Raw genomic sequence first — 18103 nt, 5'->3', positions numbered from 1 at the left:
TAGTAGAGTTCATGCTAACCAAGCACATGGTCCTGGGTTCAATCCCCAGTACTGGTAATAAATAAATGAATAGTATTAACAAGCAAATTTGTTTGGTGAAAAGAACAATAAGACTTGGTTTGTCTGACCATATCTATAGTATGGGTCAGTGAACGAACGTCTATTAGGATGTTCCAAAAATGTCAACATACATAGGAAAGAGAGAAAAAAAAACAGTTTTCTAATCGTTTACCCTGTTGAAAAACTCATTTATGTTTAAACATTTATTGAATTTCTAAATATTGCCATCAGATTATATGCTATATAGGATTATGTTTTTCATTCCCAACAAAGAATCCTCTTGAGGAAATAGCTAATGAAAGCTGAAGCTGCCTCATGCCTTTCTCATTCAGAATTAATATCACCCTGGATCGTCTCATATTCCAAAATCTCCCTAGAAAACTTTTGCCAAGATAACACCCTAAAAGCCAATAATAGCAAAACATATCTGTATGGACAAAAACCTACTCTTCTCAAGGGATCTATTCAGACTTACCAATAACACATTTCAATAATATCCCATTAGTTAGTTCATATGTCATCCCTCGTGGTTAACATAAGGTTTTCTTAATCAACAGATGTTAAATTAGTAATTTGTCCCCAAATACAGAACTACAGTCTATTTCATAAAGCAAAGAATTAGTTATGCAACAATTTTGATGTACATGTAACAGTCAGTGATCATACGAACATTTGATCCCAGATGGGGCAATAGAAAAGACTGAATGGCCTTCATGATGATAAATTAACGATGGAAACAAGAACCTCTGCCATTTACTGGAAATTTCTGGAATATTCCCTTTTCTCAGACACAAACAGTATTCTATGTCTGTTGATTGATATGAGATGAAAGATAGAAAAGTACTGTCTAGCAAAACAAAACCCAGGATGAATAAGTCATGGAGATCCTTTACCTCCCTGGACAGTCAAACCCAGGTGCTGAAAGATTGTGAGGGAGACATGAGCTCTGCTGTTCACGTGACCTACATTGTTTATGGGCAGATGATCCTGCCCACTGAGTAGATTATGTATTTGGCTCATGAAGAAAAGTTGGTCTGTGAGAAGAGGCAATGGATCCTAGCACCCGACTCACGCAGATTATCCAAGAAATGCGGGTAGAAATCAACAGACTAGAGAAAGAGAATCATGACCTCCGGGTGAAGCTGATTTCAATCAGTCAGACAGCCACTAGCTCAGGGAGAGAATCTGAAGATGAAATGGAAGAGGGTGCGTGCGGCCAGTCTCCGGGGACCATTCATGGTGGTGTTCCCGTTGATTCTACACCAGCTGTGCAGGAACACCAAGGTACAGAACATATGTGTCTCTTCTGGGCTATGCTTTCCTTTTCAAGTATCTCCCAAATGATTGATTTGTTGGGCTCCTCCCACAACTTCATCATTTGGTACTTGCAAAGATGGGTTTCATCCTCCTCCTCCTAGTAGATGAACTTTGAAATCCTAGTCAAAATTTCCTTCAGGTTCTTCAAGGCATATATTTTAACAACAATAAAATGACTTCTGGGGCTACCAGAAACAGGTGTGTAGAAATCATTCACGTTCAGAACGGATTCTTTTCACCTTGACTTTAACCATGTAAATTCCACAATGTGGAACAATGGATGTACATGTTGATTGGCGTGCTCATATGTTAGGCGGGAATAGTGTTTTAAGTGGGTTAGCACATAGATCAAAGTCAGACAAATATGGTTCTTGATGGTTTGTTACTCAGCCACTTGACTCTGAGTTCCTTATTGAAAGTCTTCACCCTTAACCACCTGGAAGCCCTGTAGTACCTGCCTCTGTGCTGATGATGACTATTTGCAATGGTAAGCAGCTCCTGGCAGTGTGCAACAAATGACACATACTATATCTTATCCCTTTTCTACAGCACACATATATATTATAAAAACTCAATATATACACATAGTATATGTAATACCTCATATATTTAAATGCAAGGTCAATGTTTAGCGTATTTTACAAGTCAGATAGCTCACTTGTCACAGAAGAGACTTGACTTCATAATTACCTGAAATGTCGGAATCAACAGTAAGAAGCATATTCTGCATTTCACTTGTCAGTGCTTGCCTCCAACAACATATTCAAATAAAATTGATACACCTAATTAACTACTCATAGCTCTTAGCATCAGCCATCAAAGACTTCAGGCAGTGCCAATTAGTGGTTGTGAACAGTTTGACAGTGGAACATGTCAAATCTGCGGATTGGTCTTATTAGAGACGTGTCTTTCTAGTAAAGAGGCAAAGCATTTCAAAGCTGCAAGCGCATCCCTATCTAGATCTGTGCAACTCTGTCTACTGACTCTCTAAGAAAACTATAAAAGAACCACCTATAAGATTATTCCTCCTTATTGGGAAACAGGAAGAAAAGATACGGCTGTTCGTAATCTATCCTTACCACAAAGTTTCTAATTCCATGCAAGGGTGACGTTTTGTACTGAATAACCATTCATTATGGAGGTCAGTCTGGATGTTGTAGGATGTTTGGCTCTCTCCCAACCAGTTGCTGTAACACACACCTGTTCAACCCCACTTACAACCATCAGGTTGTCTCAGCCAGGCATGGTAGCATGTGTCAATAACCTCAGTATGTGAGAGGCTAAAGCAGGAGAATCATGAGTGGGCAGCTAGCCTGGGCTACACAGTGAGTTAAAGGCTAGGTTCTCTTATGGAGTGAGAAACTGTCTCAAAAAAAAAAGAAAGAAAGAAAGAAAGAAAAACATATTTTCTCTGGGCACGCCAAATGCTTGCTGGTGGATACATTTGCCATCACAAGCCACCAGCTTGCTCTAAAGGTAGATAGTTGTTCCTCACTCTCTTTTCTATATTGCTCAACCAAATAACAAAGCAACAGGGGTCTTCACAGGGGTACCTTATTCTAAGATAAGTACTGCACTACTCAAAGCATTGGAAGTCGTTATATTAGTAAGCTCCAAATGCACAGTTGGAATTACACTCCTTCGGCATGTAAATAATAACTTCCAGTACCTTAGTACTGAGTTTGAGAAGGACCAGCTGAAATAGATATCGTGGAAAGTTAAGAAAATTTTCTAATTTGTTCCAATAAAACACACACACAGTAGTGTAAAGGTATGTTTAATCCTTTGATGCGATGTCTTTAAACTATATCTGTCACCAAATGATCAGCCCTGAATACATATATAAAAGTGACACTATGTGAACTGAGCAGTTTGTAGCTACTATCATGGCATATATATGTATATACATATGCATGCACATCATATACATATACAATGTATGTAACAACAATTAATTTGAAAAAGAGACTATGAATTTTACATGTTAGTAAGAGGACATATATGGGAAGATTTGGCGTAAGGAAAAGGAAGGGGCAAATGATGTAATTATATTATAATCTCAAACAAATTCTTAAGTGATACTTATCTTTTATGTCACATGATTTTTCAGAAGTAAGTGACTCAAGTAGGAAATCCATGAAACTTACAAGAGGCCACAGGGTCATGTCTCCAAGATTATGTAATCAGTAAGGACCGCTGGGGAAAGAGGAATATTCTAGTTTGCATTTTTTTACTTTGATAAATAACTTTGCCAAAAGCAACTTGGAGAGGAAAAGGTTTACTTGGCTTTCATATTACTGTCCATCTAAGGGAAACCAGGGCAGGAACTCAAGCAGGAACCTGGAGGCAAGAACCGAAGCAGAGACTGTGAAGAAATGCTGCTTCTTGGATTGCCACCCCTGAGTTGCAAAAATACCTCTCTTCTACAGGCCCACCTACCAAGGGATGATGGCCCTGTCCACTGGGGCCTGGGGCCTCCCACATGGTCAACAATGAAGAAAAAGCCCCAGACATGCCCACAGCCAATCTGATAAAAGCAGTTACTCCCGGAGAAGTCTTTTCCCAGTCTAGGTTTGTGTGAGTTGACACCTGAGGCTGTAAGAAGACTGTTCCACCTGTCAGGTTGCCTAGTGGTCATGCTAAAAGCTACGTCGTTGCAGCTTTCATGACCTATCACCCTCTGGGGTGCGCTTTTCACCCTCACAGCTGCCTTGGAGCCCTATACGTAATCCCAACGAGCGCTTTGGTTCCACAAGACGGACGTTGATAGAACTGTTCATATTTTGCTTTGCTTTGGTTCCCTGTCAAGGGTGAATGGGGACAACTGTTCACATCTCCTTAGGAAAACTCCCACAACAACACATAAAACCTATGACCATATCCTCATGTCTGGCTAAAAGTTTTGTTTTTGTTTTTTATCAGATCTAAGTTTTCTGGTGAAATAAGAATGGTCTTTGAAGAATAGAATAATATCATCTACCACAGAAATAAATTGGCTTTTATATAATATAAACAAATAAAATTGTGTCATTTTCAGGAAATGAATGGAACTAGAGATCATTATTTTAAGTGAAATAAGCCAGACTCAGAAAAGCAGATACAAGTGTTTTCTAGAATATGTGAAATTTAGACTTTAAGAAAAATATTTATGTAATATGAAAACAGGAGGGAGACTATTTAGAAAAAGGAAGAGGGTCTGTAGAGAGACAAGTGAGGGTAATGGACAAGTTGAATTCAATACATATGAGCTTATTAAAATCTCATCATGAAACCCATTATTTTGAACATTGAGTATACAAGTTTTAAAATATCAGGGCTTGAAAAATAGTACCATTGTAAAGTTCTTGCCTTGCACACCTGAGGACCCGAGTTTAAGCCTAAAATCTGGTTGTTGTTGTTTTTGTTCTTTGTTTTTTAAATGCCTTTTATGGTAGAGTGCACCATAAAGTCAGCACTGGAAAGTCTGTGGGGTAATGGATGGATCTATGAGGCTTGTTGTCCAGCAAGCCTAGCTCACTTGGTGATTTCGGACAACTAAAGGATACTGTCTGAAAAGAAAAAAATTAAAAAGGGAGAAGGAAGAAAGGAAGGAAGGAAGGAACGAACGAGTGAACGAACGAAGGAAGGAAGGAAAGAAGGAAAGATAGCTAGATAGCCATCATCTGAGGAATAATCTTTTCGCCTCCACAAGTACACATACACACACATAAATGCACACATATGCATACACACATACGCATACACACATAAACATGCATACATACGTATATATATACGTATATACATACAAAAATGGGAATACACACATATATACAAACAGACACACACATATGGGAACACACACATACACACAAACAGATATATGTAAAAGGGGCTTTTATTCTGAAGTTATTGTTGTCTCAGAGGCTTACTGCCTTCGTCTGCTAACTTAGGCCTAGTCCTGGAAGCCTACAAGAGTGCAGAGATAAAGACAGAGCAGATAGAGCAGAGAACGAGTAAATGCTCAGCCAATACCTGGCCCAAGCAAAGACCCGCCCTATGGGAAAGTGCCAACCCCTGACACTATACAGTACTCTGCTAAGCTTGCAGACAGGAACCTGTCAGAGTTGTCCTCTGAAAGACTCTCAGCAGCATCTCAAAACAGATGCTGAGACTCACAAACATTAGGCAATGAGTAGTGAGTCTTTTGGAAATTGGGAAGAAAGAGAAAAGGACAGGAACTCCACAGGAAGACCAACTAACCAGGACCCAAAGGGGCCTGTTGAGATGGAAGCATCAACCAAGGACCAGGCATAAACTGGACCTAGGTTCCCTACAAAGATGTCACAGATGGGCAGCTTAGGCTTCATGTGGGTCCTCTAGTAAGGGAAATAGGGACTGCATAGACACGGACTCACTTGACAGCTTTTTGATCACTTCTCCCTGGCAGGACTGCTTTGCCAGGCCACAGGGGAAAAAGATGTGCTCAGTCCTGATGCAACTTGATATGCTGAGCTGAATGGGAAAGGGAGCTCTCCTTTTGTGAGGAATAGGTGAGGGAAAAGGAAGAAAGGTGAGCCTGGAAGGGGAGGAGGGATGGGCCTACAAGCAGGATGTAAATAATAAAAAACAAAAATTTTTAAATGCAAATAAATAAATGAAAAGAATATAATACCCAAAACATTTAAGAAAGCAACATCCTCAAAAATAAAATCATACAAAAGTATCCTTTGATAACTAAATGACATGAAACAGAGTATGTTTCTCTCTTGAAGACTGAAACTGTCTCAAATGGCCTGCAAGCAAATCATTTGGAACCACAAGTCCTTCCAGATGTTCTGTGATAGATGCCGTGAGAAAAACAAAGGAGAAATTCTATGAATAGAGTTGGCTTCCCTTTCAAAAGCCTGAGGCTAAGACCTGAGCTACAGCTCAGAGGTACACCTGTTGGCTGATAGAATATGTATATTATACAATGAGACTACAGTGTTCCTCCTACTCAGAGTAAATCCTCCTTGGGTTAAAAACATACTTGTAGAAACATCCGCATTGCATAGTTTTTGGTGGATATGAAATTTAACCATGACTTTACAGAATGCTCCCCTGTCCTTCCTACACTGAGCAATCTCACCGTATGGCTACTCTGAGTGTTATCATTTGCAGTGGGGGGAGATACTAAGAAACATCTCATTTCAGGGACCTCCCAGCACTGCAGGGCCCTGATTCTTTCAATATGCTCATATCCTTCACTGGCAAGGAAACTGCATTTGGCAGTGACCTTTGAGATTGGACTGATGGTCCTGTGAATATTTCTTCCCTTGTGTTGATAAGAAAGAAAGAATAATTTGTGACCCAGGGAGATGAGCAAAGAGTTTCTTTGGTAATCAGTCCCACATTAAGCTTAGGTTTCAAATAAAACAAATTCAGCTTTGCCGTCATCAGCATAATCTCCTCTGCTGGGTTCCCTAGGACTCAGGATGGGTAAATAAGATTGTTTCCTTTTAAACAGAAACTATTATTAGTTTGTCAATTTTCAAAAACTGGTTGTTACAGAATTGCAGATGGTACACACTACAGCCTCTGGAAGTGCTGAAAGCTAATTTAATAAAGAATATTAATAGTTAATCACATCGGATAAATTTGCAAATAACTGTCCTAAACTCCCACCTTAAGTTGCACCTTCTGAGCTTCTAAACTATGAAAAACCAGAATAACCTCCGCTTACCGCAATGGCCTAACACTTTCTGTCCCTGTCCTGCAATGAGAAGTGGCAAATCTAAATAAATCATGGTAGTTCCGGTAGTTCTCCAAACATGAATACGTGGATAGCTTTTGTCACATCTCTGTGCTAGCTAATAACAGAGTTACTTATACAAAGTGACATAAAGATTCGATGAGCAGAAAGGGCCTGAAATGATGAACATCAACCCATGGGTCAAGTTATCCTCATACATGACAACAATACCATAGCAGAGGGCAAATGATCCGCCTCAAGTCGCGTGGAGTTCAGAGGGATCCAGAGAAATCAAGATCGCCTGAAATAAAGATTTTTTTTTTAGACCAAAGTTCTCAATTTTGCAAGGAAGGGTGAAAATTTGACTTACTTCTAGGAAGAAATGTTAGGAAGACATTGATGGACAGAAATTGAATGGCAAGCCCTCAGGAACTGCTAACCCATCCACCATCAGGAAGAGGCACTCATTTGTCCTTATAAAGCACTTTTGCTTTCTTCCAGATTCCCTTGCTTCTATCTCTCAGTAGGCTGTCTCATGATGACCACCTAAAGCCAAGCCATGCAAGTACAGGCCAGTTACCAATCACCAGCTGATTACTGTGGCCATCTAGGTGACCAAGGGAGGTGGATGAACCCATTCTTCCGGAGAGGAGAACGAGGAGGCCTTTTGAGTCTCTGTTCATATTATATTTAAAATTCATTCTTACTATTTAACTGTATACATTCATGCATCATGATGAATTTTATACAGTTTTACAGAGACAATGCTTATTATTGTCAATGTAATTGTATTTGTATCTCAAGAAACACATTTTTATGGGGAACAGAGCTAAACAGAGAATTCTCGATAGAGGAATATCGAATGGCAGAGAAACACTTAAAGAAATGCTCAACCTCATTAGCCATTAGGGAAATGTAAGTCAAAACAACCCTGAGATCTCACCTTACACCCATCAGAATGGCCAAGATGAAAAACTCAAGTGACAACACATGCTGGAGAGGTTGTGGAGAAAGGGGAACCCTCCTCCATTGCTGGTGGGAATGTAAACTGATACAACCACTTTGGAAGTCAATCTGGTGCTTACTCAGACAATTAGGAATAACACTTCCTCAAGACCCAGCTATATCACTGCTAGGTATATACCCAAAATTTGCTCAAGTACACAACAAGGACATTTGTTCAACCATGTTTGTAGCAGCTTTATTCGTAATAGCCAGAACCTGGAAACAATCCAGATGTCCATCAACAGAGGAATGGATACAGAAATTGTGATATTTTTACACAATGGAATACTACTCAGCAATCAAAAATGAGGAAATCATGAAATTTGCAGGCAAATGGTAGGATCTAGAAAAGATCATTCTGAATGAAGTATCCCAGAAGGAGAAAGACAAACAGGGTATATACTCGCTTATATAGATCTACAAGATATGATAAACATAATGAAGTCTATATACCTAAAGAAGATAAACAAGAAAGCAGACACGAGGTAAGATGATCAATCTTCACTTAGAAAGACAAGTGAGATGTGCATTGGACGTATGACAGGAGTCTACTGCAGAAGGCATCTAAAAGACCCTACCAAGCAGCGTTTCAAAACAGATACTAAGACTCATAACCAAACCTTTGGCAGAAGGGGAGTTAGTATGACGGGGAAAGGATAGGAGCCCCACAAGGACCAAATATATCTGGGCACAGGGGGTTTTTCTGAAACTGTTGCTCCAACCAAGGACCATGTATGGATATAACCTAGAACCTTTGCTCAGACAAAGCTCGTGGTAGATCAATAACCAATTGGTTTCCCATAGTAAGGGGAACAAGGACTATCTCTGACAGGAATTCAATGGCAGGCTTTTTGACCTCCTCACCCCCCAAGGGAGGAGCAGTCCTGCTAGGCCACAGAGGAGGACTTTGCAGCCAGCCCTGAAGATACCTGATAAAATAGGGCCAGAAGAAAGGGGAGGAGGTCCTCCCCAATCAGTGGACTTGGAAAGGGACAGGGAGAAGCTGAGGGAGGGAGGGTGGGATTGGGAGGGAATAAGGGAGCGGGATACAGCTGGGATACAGAGTTAATAAAATGTAACTAATAATAATAAACAATAAAAAAGAAACACATTTTTAGTTTTTATTAGCACATAATAATTATATATATTTATGGTATGTATCTTGACATATCAATACATGTATATATTATTGTAGTGCTAAAATTAGAGCAATTAATATTTCTGTATCTTCATTATTATTTCTAGTCTGAAGCATTTGGTCTCCTCACAATCTTCTTGTTAACCATAGAATCCACAATAATTTACTTCTATGAACTACTTCTATGTTTGTGAAGACCTTTCTCTGATAACACAATTAAATGATCTCATCTCCTCTTTAACATATTTCTATCCCTAGCTTGCATCCGTTTTGTCTTCCTAGATAGTCTATCATTATCTGAAGTGCATCATGCATTACTTACTTGTGATATATTTTCTACATGAGCTACATACTATAAGCTCTATGCAGGCAAAATATTCATGATGTCCATTACCCCATCTCTTTTTTTTAATTTTTTATTTAACTTTTATTAATTACACTTTATTCCTTTTGTATCCCCCCATAAGCTCCTCCCTCCTCCCCTCCCGGTCCCACCCTCCCCCCCTTTCTGCATGCATGCCTCTCCCCAAATCCACTGATAGGGGAGGTCCTCCTCTCCTTCTTTCTGATCTTTTTTTTTTTTTTTTTTTTTTTTTTTTTTTTGTTCTTCTCAATGCAGTTTATTCAGGAACCTTGAACAATCTTCTAACCCTGGGGAAAGCCAGCCCACAGCTTAAAATAGCCTCTGGGTAGCCAACCCCAGCATGCCTCGTGGGCAATGCAGATAGGTCCACATACACGGAAGCAAGCCAGATCCTCAGCCTTAGCCAAATGTGGAGTTGTTCGTGACAGAGAGCACTCACCATCGGGAAGGTGGAAGGAGGAAACCAGCTCCATCTTTAAGGCGCAGCATTACGCAGCTCTCTACAGTTCCCCCTTTTTGTTTTAGACGCATCAGGCAAGAGTAGAGGTCTGATCTCTGATATTAGAAATAAACCATCTCTTAAAAGGTATCCACTGTGATCACTAACACTTGAAACACAAATCGGCAAACAGATGTCCTTTTTACATCAACAAAGCATGATGAACATAATTTTTTAATTGTGAATATCCATAAGGGTAGGATGGTTTTCTAACTTGAATTCTGTGCTTCCTGTACAGGCAACGTCATGATTGTTAGACGCTATGCCATTTCTCCATCAGTTCACTCATATGCAGCAAATGACCCCTGGAAAGCAGGCAATAGACTTTCCAGTGATGGACCGGCACTGGCATGGTCTTCAACTAGAAAGCAAGACAATGAAGAAAAGATGTTGGCAGCAGACGCTTACAGCATCAACAGCTCCAGCCAGAAAGCTCCTTCTGATCACAGTTTTGTTTGCAGGTAACGCTCACTGTGCCTCTGGTTAATTTACAGGCACCTACTGAGAGGTCACGGAGCATCCTTCTAAACAAGCCAGGATGTATTCATTGGAGAAAACAAAACCAAAAAGTACAAATAATGTCCACCCCGTTGATGTCCATGCAGGGAATCAAAAGAACTAATTTTAATGAGGTCAAACGGTACCTTCCAGCAGATGTCTTTAATGAGCAGGAAGCTTGGGCTCTATTTCTTCCTCAAACATTGATCATACTCTGAACCAGGAACTAACAACACGAGACTCAGCACAATAAGCATTAGGTGAGGAAGAGACATGGCAAACTGACCACTAAGCAGTAGGTGTCAAGGAGAAGAATAGCTACTTTAAGAGCTAAACACACAATTCCTTTCCGAGAGAGAAAGCTTCTCACGAAGGCAAATGTCTTCAAGGGATCTGAGGGAAGATTACTATAATGAAGGCTGTGGAAACCGATAGATGGAACTTAGCTGGAGGAAGTGAGTCACTGAGGTCACTTCCTAGTCTCTTCCTGTAAATTCTCTTTGATCTGTCTGCTGTGAAGTAAACAGCTGTACCCTGCCATGCACCCTGCCACCAAGATGTTCTGACCATGTAAACATATAAACTGAGAATGTGGACACTGCAAGGTCTGGCTGAGAGAACGGTTTTTAGTGTGGATATTGCAATACCCAGTTCACAAGTCCCCAAATGACCAACAGGATTTGAGTCCAATGCAAAACACACAAGGGTCTTTCACTACAAGCTTGAGCTCGGTGGCTGCCCTTTACAAAGACAAAGGGGCAAGCGACCCCCAACTCTGGGAGAACAAGGTTTGTATAGGGACAAAACACAAGCGGGGAAGTGCAAGCTTTGGCTTTACAGGATTGGGTAAGAGGGTCTCTAGGGGAGCTGACCCTCTTACCCAATGATTGGTCTGTTTTTAGGTGCCAAGACTGCAAACTGTCAGGCCTGGCTACCTGAGGGACACCTGACCTCTAGTACTGCCCAGTTACGTGCAGGTTAGGCTGTATCAAGGGGGAGGGGAGGTTAGCTCATTCCATCTGCTTTCTTAGGGGCTATGTGACTCCAGTCACACCCTAAGCTTTATCTGGGTAGGCGACCGCTGCTGGACCTCTGCTCTGAAAGGACTGTGATCTGCTGATTTTGTTCCAGGAATTAACTCTAAGTTTTTTAACCTCTCAGATATGAGGGAGGGTACAGCCTGAGGCACCTGGAGGAGCAAGAGCCGAAAGAGAAAATATTAGATTGAACATGGCCAGCAGACTAGACCAGGCCATGTTAGAAGAGAGGGGGCAGAGCAGGATAGGAAGACAGAGACGACCAAGAGAGAGGGGACCAAGAAAAGAAGGCAAAAAAGTGGTGTGTATGGCTGTCATAGTATAAGGAAATGAGAAGCTGGAGGGGGGAAGCCTCTGAGCTGGATAAGTTTAGGGTAGGGAGCAGGGTGAGAAGAGCTGAAAAAAAGCCAGCGCAGGTACTTGTGGTACTGAGAAAGCCTGGAGGCCAGCATGTGCTTTGGTATTCTAACAGGCCCAACAGATAGCCCTTTGTCCCTCCTGACAGTGAAAACGATATGGCTCCTTTGGTAAACGGGAAAGAGGCACTAGGATTTGGAGAGTAGAGTTTTCTTTGAACCTGACAGTAAAGATGTTAGGTAAAAACCAACACTGGGCAAGAAACTATGGAATGGATCCTCTGATACTGTGAACCGAAATGTATTTATTTCACTCCCTTAAGCTGTTTCTGTTAGCTGTTTGGGCCTTCTCTACAAAAAGTAACTAATAGGAGATACAGAAGCCTGAGAAGTAGAACAATCGACAGCCAAGCTGCCCGTCTTGAAGTTGAGATACAGGCAGCCCCCACTGCATGGGTAGGGTTAAGCTAAGACTGTCTGTGATAAACTCTGCCAGGGGTGGGCCTGAATAGCTCAATTAATAAGGCTCCTGAGCCTGAATCTGAGAGTCTAGGGTTCAGTTCCCCACTACATTTCCAGGCAGCCCCTGTTAGTTTAAGAGTGGCTCAGACTGTGGCTCAGAATTCAAACAAGAGGCTACAATGCAGGAATGTGGCTTCTCCACCCACCCACCCACTCCCACCTCCCCACCCACTCACCCCCCACATACTTCTATCCTGCCCCAGTAAAGCTCCGACTCTGGCAACATCTCCACACATCTGTCTTGCATGAGTCACGTAGAAAAATAAGAAAAGGGAGTGTGGGTTTCATGATTGGCTTATCACAGGGAAGAAAAGGGGGAAAATAGTATTGTTGAGAGAATATATGAGTCATTGCATTTAGTGATGGCAGGAAATCAAATCAAGAAATAATCACAGGCCTGCAAGAATTCTTCTAAATATTGAAAAAAGGACAGATTTCTTCACTGGGTGAGGGACACAGAGGCCATGGCACTTCCATTAGGATTTCAAAAGACAGAATGAAAATTTGTGTCACTTGTACAAAGTTCCTCTATAACAGAGTTATCCTGAGTCATAAAGATGGTCTGATTTGGTCAGACAAAGAAAATTGGAAAAATTCTATATATCCCATGGGGGGGGGGGAGACATTAAAGACTAAGATTCCCCAACTTAGGGAGGAGCTGCAGGAGTGGGAAAAAAATTAAAATGGAGAGCCAACAGGATCCATCATAGAAGGTCTTTAGGGAAATGCTACATAAAAATATCACCTTGCCCCCACAAGTATTGGAAATCTAGTTTTGAAGAATGTCTTGAAAGCTGTCAAGATACAGAGGCTCAGTGATATTATAAACACCAGTGTATTTAAGACTTTTGTAAGGGGAAGGTCTTTTGCGTCTGTCCCCATTCCTCTCTAGGAATAAATGTCATCATGAATTGTGTTTTGATGCTTTCCATCTCTGGCTCTTGATTTCAACTACACGCGTCCAGCAAATGTATCCTGAGGGCAGGATTCTGGGCCCTACGATACAGCAAGAAACTACTGCCAAAATCTCTTTCTGTGTATGTGTTTCTTCAGACATGATAATCAATAAATAAAAAAATGCAGGAGGTATATGTTATGTTAGCCACTACAGAGGAAAATAACACACACACAAAAAAAAATTGAAGCGTTAGAGGAGTTGTTAAAGGGCCTGGTGCTACAGAGGAAACCTGGGAAGGGAGAAAGGAGGCAAAAGAAGGAGAAAGAGGGTGAGCTCAAAGTGTCTGAGAGGGCACTCCCTAAGAGTGTTGAGAAGAGCTAAATGCAGAAGTCCCAGTTAGAGGGATCAAAACGGGGTGACTTCAAGGAGAGCAAGCCACAAGGAAGAAACTGAGCATGGTCTGTTGGCCACATTCAAGGTATCCAAGGACTCTCTTGCTTAATATGCTCTCTTTATTTTTCTTTCTTTCTTTCTTGTTGTAGTGATTATGCGGGAAGCCCTACTGTGAAAAGGCTGCAAGAGAATAGCAAAAATAAGGAGACCAGGCTTTTGACTATAAAGTTATCTAGGCAAAGGATGATTACTTCCAGGCCAAGAATAGTCACCGTGGATGTGGTTTCTCGGTACATCTCTCAGTTGAGGTCAGAAGAGTTTATTACCAGGTCAGACATGGGATATGGAAACAGGAAATATGCACATCATAACAGTTGAATTGCTGTAGTCGTGTATCTTCAGAGAAGAAGAAGGAAAGATAGAGATGCTCTATTTGGTCTATTGGGTTTTTTTAATAATACAAATAAGCTTACACTGTATAACATGTAGTATATACAAACACGCAGATATATACATATGTATATCTGGAGCTTTACAAAGTAGATGACTATTATTCATTGTAAGAAAAATGATAAAAGGTGAAAGTATACAACTTGCACATTATTAAATATACTTGTAAATTTAAAAATATATACTTGTAATGGTACAAAGTATATTGTATAGTTTGGAGTCTACAAAAGAAAAACTCATTATCTTACTACCTGCGTGAGTGCTTTTTAGATTTTGATGGCTATCTTGTGTCTATATATTTTGAAATTGGATAGTGACTGTTACAATATTTAAATTTTGCAGTTAGTAAGACCCACAGGGCTGAGAATTAGAGCACTACTAGCTTTCCCACTTCAATTTATATTGGTTTTGGGATTTTATTGTTTTGTTTTGTTTTGTTTTGTTTTGTGACACCTTGGGGAACCAGCCAATGTTTACAGAGTATTGTTTTTCTGAACCAAAATGTTTTCCAGCTTCCAAGCTGCCAGCTAATAAACTCTGTAAAACAGAATCCAGTTCAAATTTAGAAGTTAGTTAGATTTGAAAGATTGAGCCAAGTGCAGCATTGCATTAAAAGAAGAAAAGTCCATGTTGGATTAAAACCAACATCTGCATTGGCACAGAAATTTGCTAGTGACAGAGAATTACTTACTAGGAATTTTTTTTATTTTATTATAGTCTTTTTTCACTCTCATACACTCAGGAATTAACTGGTAAGTGACACGTCATTATTCTGACTTGGAACGTTCACTTGCCTCCTCCAAACTTTCAGAGTTCTACAAAGATACATGAAGAACCCAATTTTTTTTTGTAGATGTATTTTTGAATCATATCAGACATTAAGCCTAATTTGGTTGTGATATTTTCTATTATTATGATATGAAAGCAGTCCTGCTTCAGAACAATGCTTCTATCAATGTTTCTAAGAACCTAAGCACTTTCCAAAACCTAAGGCTAAGGTTTTATTTTTAGGTTGACTTTTATAAGGAAACCAATTTTTTTCTTCCTGTGTTTCAATAATAGATAATTTCATGCTGTTAATAAAATTAAGAAAATAGGTCTAGGTAGACAGTGAAAAGCAAAAATAAAGATGTTTTGTTGAATTTACTGATTGGAGAGCTAGCAACTTAGCTCAGTGGGCAAAGATATTTACTTTCAAACTTGATCTGAGTTCCACCCCAACACTCACAAGGTTGAAGGAGAGCACAAAGTCTCACAAGTTGTTCTTTGACCTCCACATGTGTCCCATGGCACACACATGCACTCATATGTACACACAGATACAAACACACATAGTAAATAAGGGTAATAATTTTTTCTTAAAGTTGTTGATTGGAAAAAATAACAGACCTATTCTAATAAAAGTGATCTGTACTTTTCCACTTCAGTGTGCCTTTGGAATGAGATGGCTAAAACCCTAGCCCCATCACTTTCAAATAACATGTTCTTGGAAAGAGTTATTAATGTGTCATTTGCCACAATCTCTTCTTTGGTGCAATGGGAGTCATTATAGCAGTTACCTCACAGTGTTTGTGGAGCACAGGGAAATAGCTGAGTGAGTGGGTCATTAGCTGGCAGAGCTTGTTACTATGTTATCGATCCCAACACATGGAAGCACTGGTCCACCTTCTTCCCGAGGGAAGGTGTGGATGTGTTCTGAGATGCAAGCCACGGGATGCCATTCTGTGTAGCTACAGCCTTATCTACCACAGAGGAAAGCAACAGTTAGGAAAGGGCGATCATTACAAACACTGCTCTCTAGACTGAGTCTTACGAGCCATTCCTCCTGGGAAAGGTGGGAAACCCACATAAAACTTTGGAGGTAAAAGGAGAAATGAGCTAAAGGGAGGGATCCAGTCCCTCACATGACAACAGCTGTTGCTCTTTCTCCTTATCCCTGATGTGATTAACATAAAATGGATGTTTTGTGATCTCAGGGTCAAAAGAGGCAGACATCTCTGGAGTTTAATATGGGCTTCCATAGTTAAATACATCTGACATATTTAAACTATTGAGTTGTAAGACTCTGCCTAAGACAGCACAATATTCACCTGATGTCTTAACATCTTTATCAGCACTATACAGGAGGCTTAATTAAAAAGGCACTTCCAATATACAGTCTCACATTATCATTAAGCAACTAAGAAAATAATTATTATGATACATGAACTTTTAACAGTGTGGGCAGTATTCACTGACTGACAAAAAAAAAAGGAAGAAAATGTTATATATCAAGATTCACTAACACATCTTTTTCCCCCCTCTTAATTTGTCCCATGTAGGGAGAAGACAAAAACAGTCAGTTTCCAGTTACCCGGGGATAGGTCATCAGGTCCCAAAAATTCAAATTCTTTGAAGCACTCAGCAAATCAGACCACAAACCAGCCAAGCATCATCGCAGAAAAGGATGTGTGAAATGAGTAGGTTCCCAGGAGATGGGCACAGCAAGATCTGTGTCAGTGATCTTCCCAGGGAAGAACTCTGCCAAGATGCCCAGTAAGACACACAGTATGTCAGTATTCCATTGCTGGACTCATTGGCCAAGAGATGGGGGTGATCATGTTGTCTTGTTGCTGAATTTGAAGGGCAGGTGTGTGCCCAAATGTTTCGCATGTGACACTAGAACTTACATGTGCTAAGTGTGCAGCGCTGTACCATGTACCCATCTGCAAACACTACTGGGTCACTTTCCAAATGAGGTCACAGCAAACCTAAAAAAAACCTGTTATGGTTAAGCAGTAGTTCTCAACATGTGGCCATGACACCTTTGTCAATCCTCTGTCTCCAAAAATATTTACATTATGATTCATAACAGCAGCAAAATTTTAGTTATGGAGCAGCAACGAAAATACTTTTATGGTCAGGGGTCACCACAACATGAGGAACTGCATTAAAGGGCGACAGCATTTAGCATTGCAAAAGTTGGGAACCATTAGGCTAATAGCATAAAGACAATCATGGCAATCCTTATAGCTAATACTGTATCGATAGCTCATTGATTGATTTGTTCTGGAGTAGTCAACATCACTGGAATGTGAGTGCAAGCAAATCCATTGCATACGCTATGGACTCAGAACTGCCATACACAAAGTGACTACAGCTGATTAGGAAGAGAGAAGAAACTCAAATCATTATCACTCAAGGGTCTGAAACTCTCAGAATACCCCCCACCACAGAAGCCCTAAGCTTTCAGTAAATAGACTCTCTCCCACTCCTGTTTATAATAACTTTATAAAACTGGTGTCGTTTTCAAACTAAGATTTGGTTTTATAATTAACAGTGTTAAAATACAGATCCATAGGCCCGTACTCGGATCTACTGGGTAGGTAGAAAATAGGAAGGAGGCTGGAAGTTTCCGTTTTAAGTAAGCATTCCAAGGTGGTTTCTGTTATATAGCTATGCTTGTCATGCGCTATTATAAACACCTAAAAAAAGAAAGGCCCAGGACTCTCCAATTCCAGCCCCACATTGAAGGAGAAGCAATAGCAAGGCAAAGGTAGGAGGGATCCATGCTGACCCTATGAATAGGTTTTTAGCAGTCACAGACAGACTGCTGCAAGAAGACCAGGCCACCAAAACCTGCAGTGAAAGTAACATAATAGCATCAACTGTTTCTTTTACCACTTTCATTCAAGATTAACAATATTCACCACCACAGAGCAGACCGGAGAACAGAGCAGGGCTACAGTCCGAGGGAAAAAGACAGAGAGGAGATATAAAACACATTCACCAAGAAACGGAGACACACTGAGTAGAAACTCCGCTGTTAGCCGTGAAGCGCCCTACTTGTTTGTGCACAGCGTTGTTCTGAGCA

The 18103-nt window shown here is 40.5% G+C and overlaps 1 protein-coding gene across 1 annotated transcript; it reads left to right on the top strand.

The window, feature by feature from the left end:
- The first annotated feature begins 1109 nt into the window (after positions 1-1109).
- Ccdc195 (coiled-coil domain containing 195) lies at positions 1110-16704 on the top strand. Its single transcript, XM_060367840.1, has 4 exons — positions 1110-1344; positions 10335-10557; positions 13950-14129; positions 16572-16704. The coding sequence occupies exons 1-4, from the start codon at positions 1110-1112 to the stop codon at positions 16702-16704; spliced, it is 771 nt and encodes a 256-aa protein (XP_060223823.1).
- The last annotated feature ends 1399 nt before the right edge of the window (positions 16705-18103 follow it).

Source organism: Meriones unguiculatus, chromosome 15, assembly GCF_030254825.1.
Source record: "Meriones unguiculatus strain TT.TT164.6M chromosome 15, Bangor_MerUng_6.1, whole genome shotgun sequence".
Classification (NCBI taxonomy): domain Eukaryota; kingdom Metazoa; phylum Chordata; class Mammalia; order Rodentia; family Muridae; genus Meriones; species Meriones unguiculatus.
The sequence above is the reverse complement of the archived record's forward strand: the minus strand, read 5'-3'. Positions and strand labels throughout refer to the sequence as shown.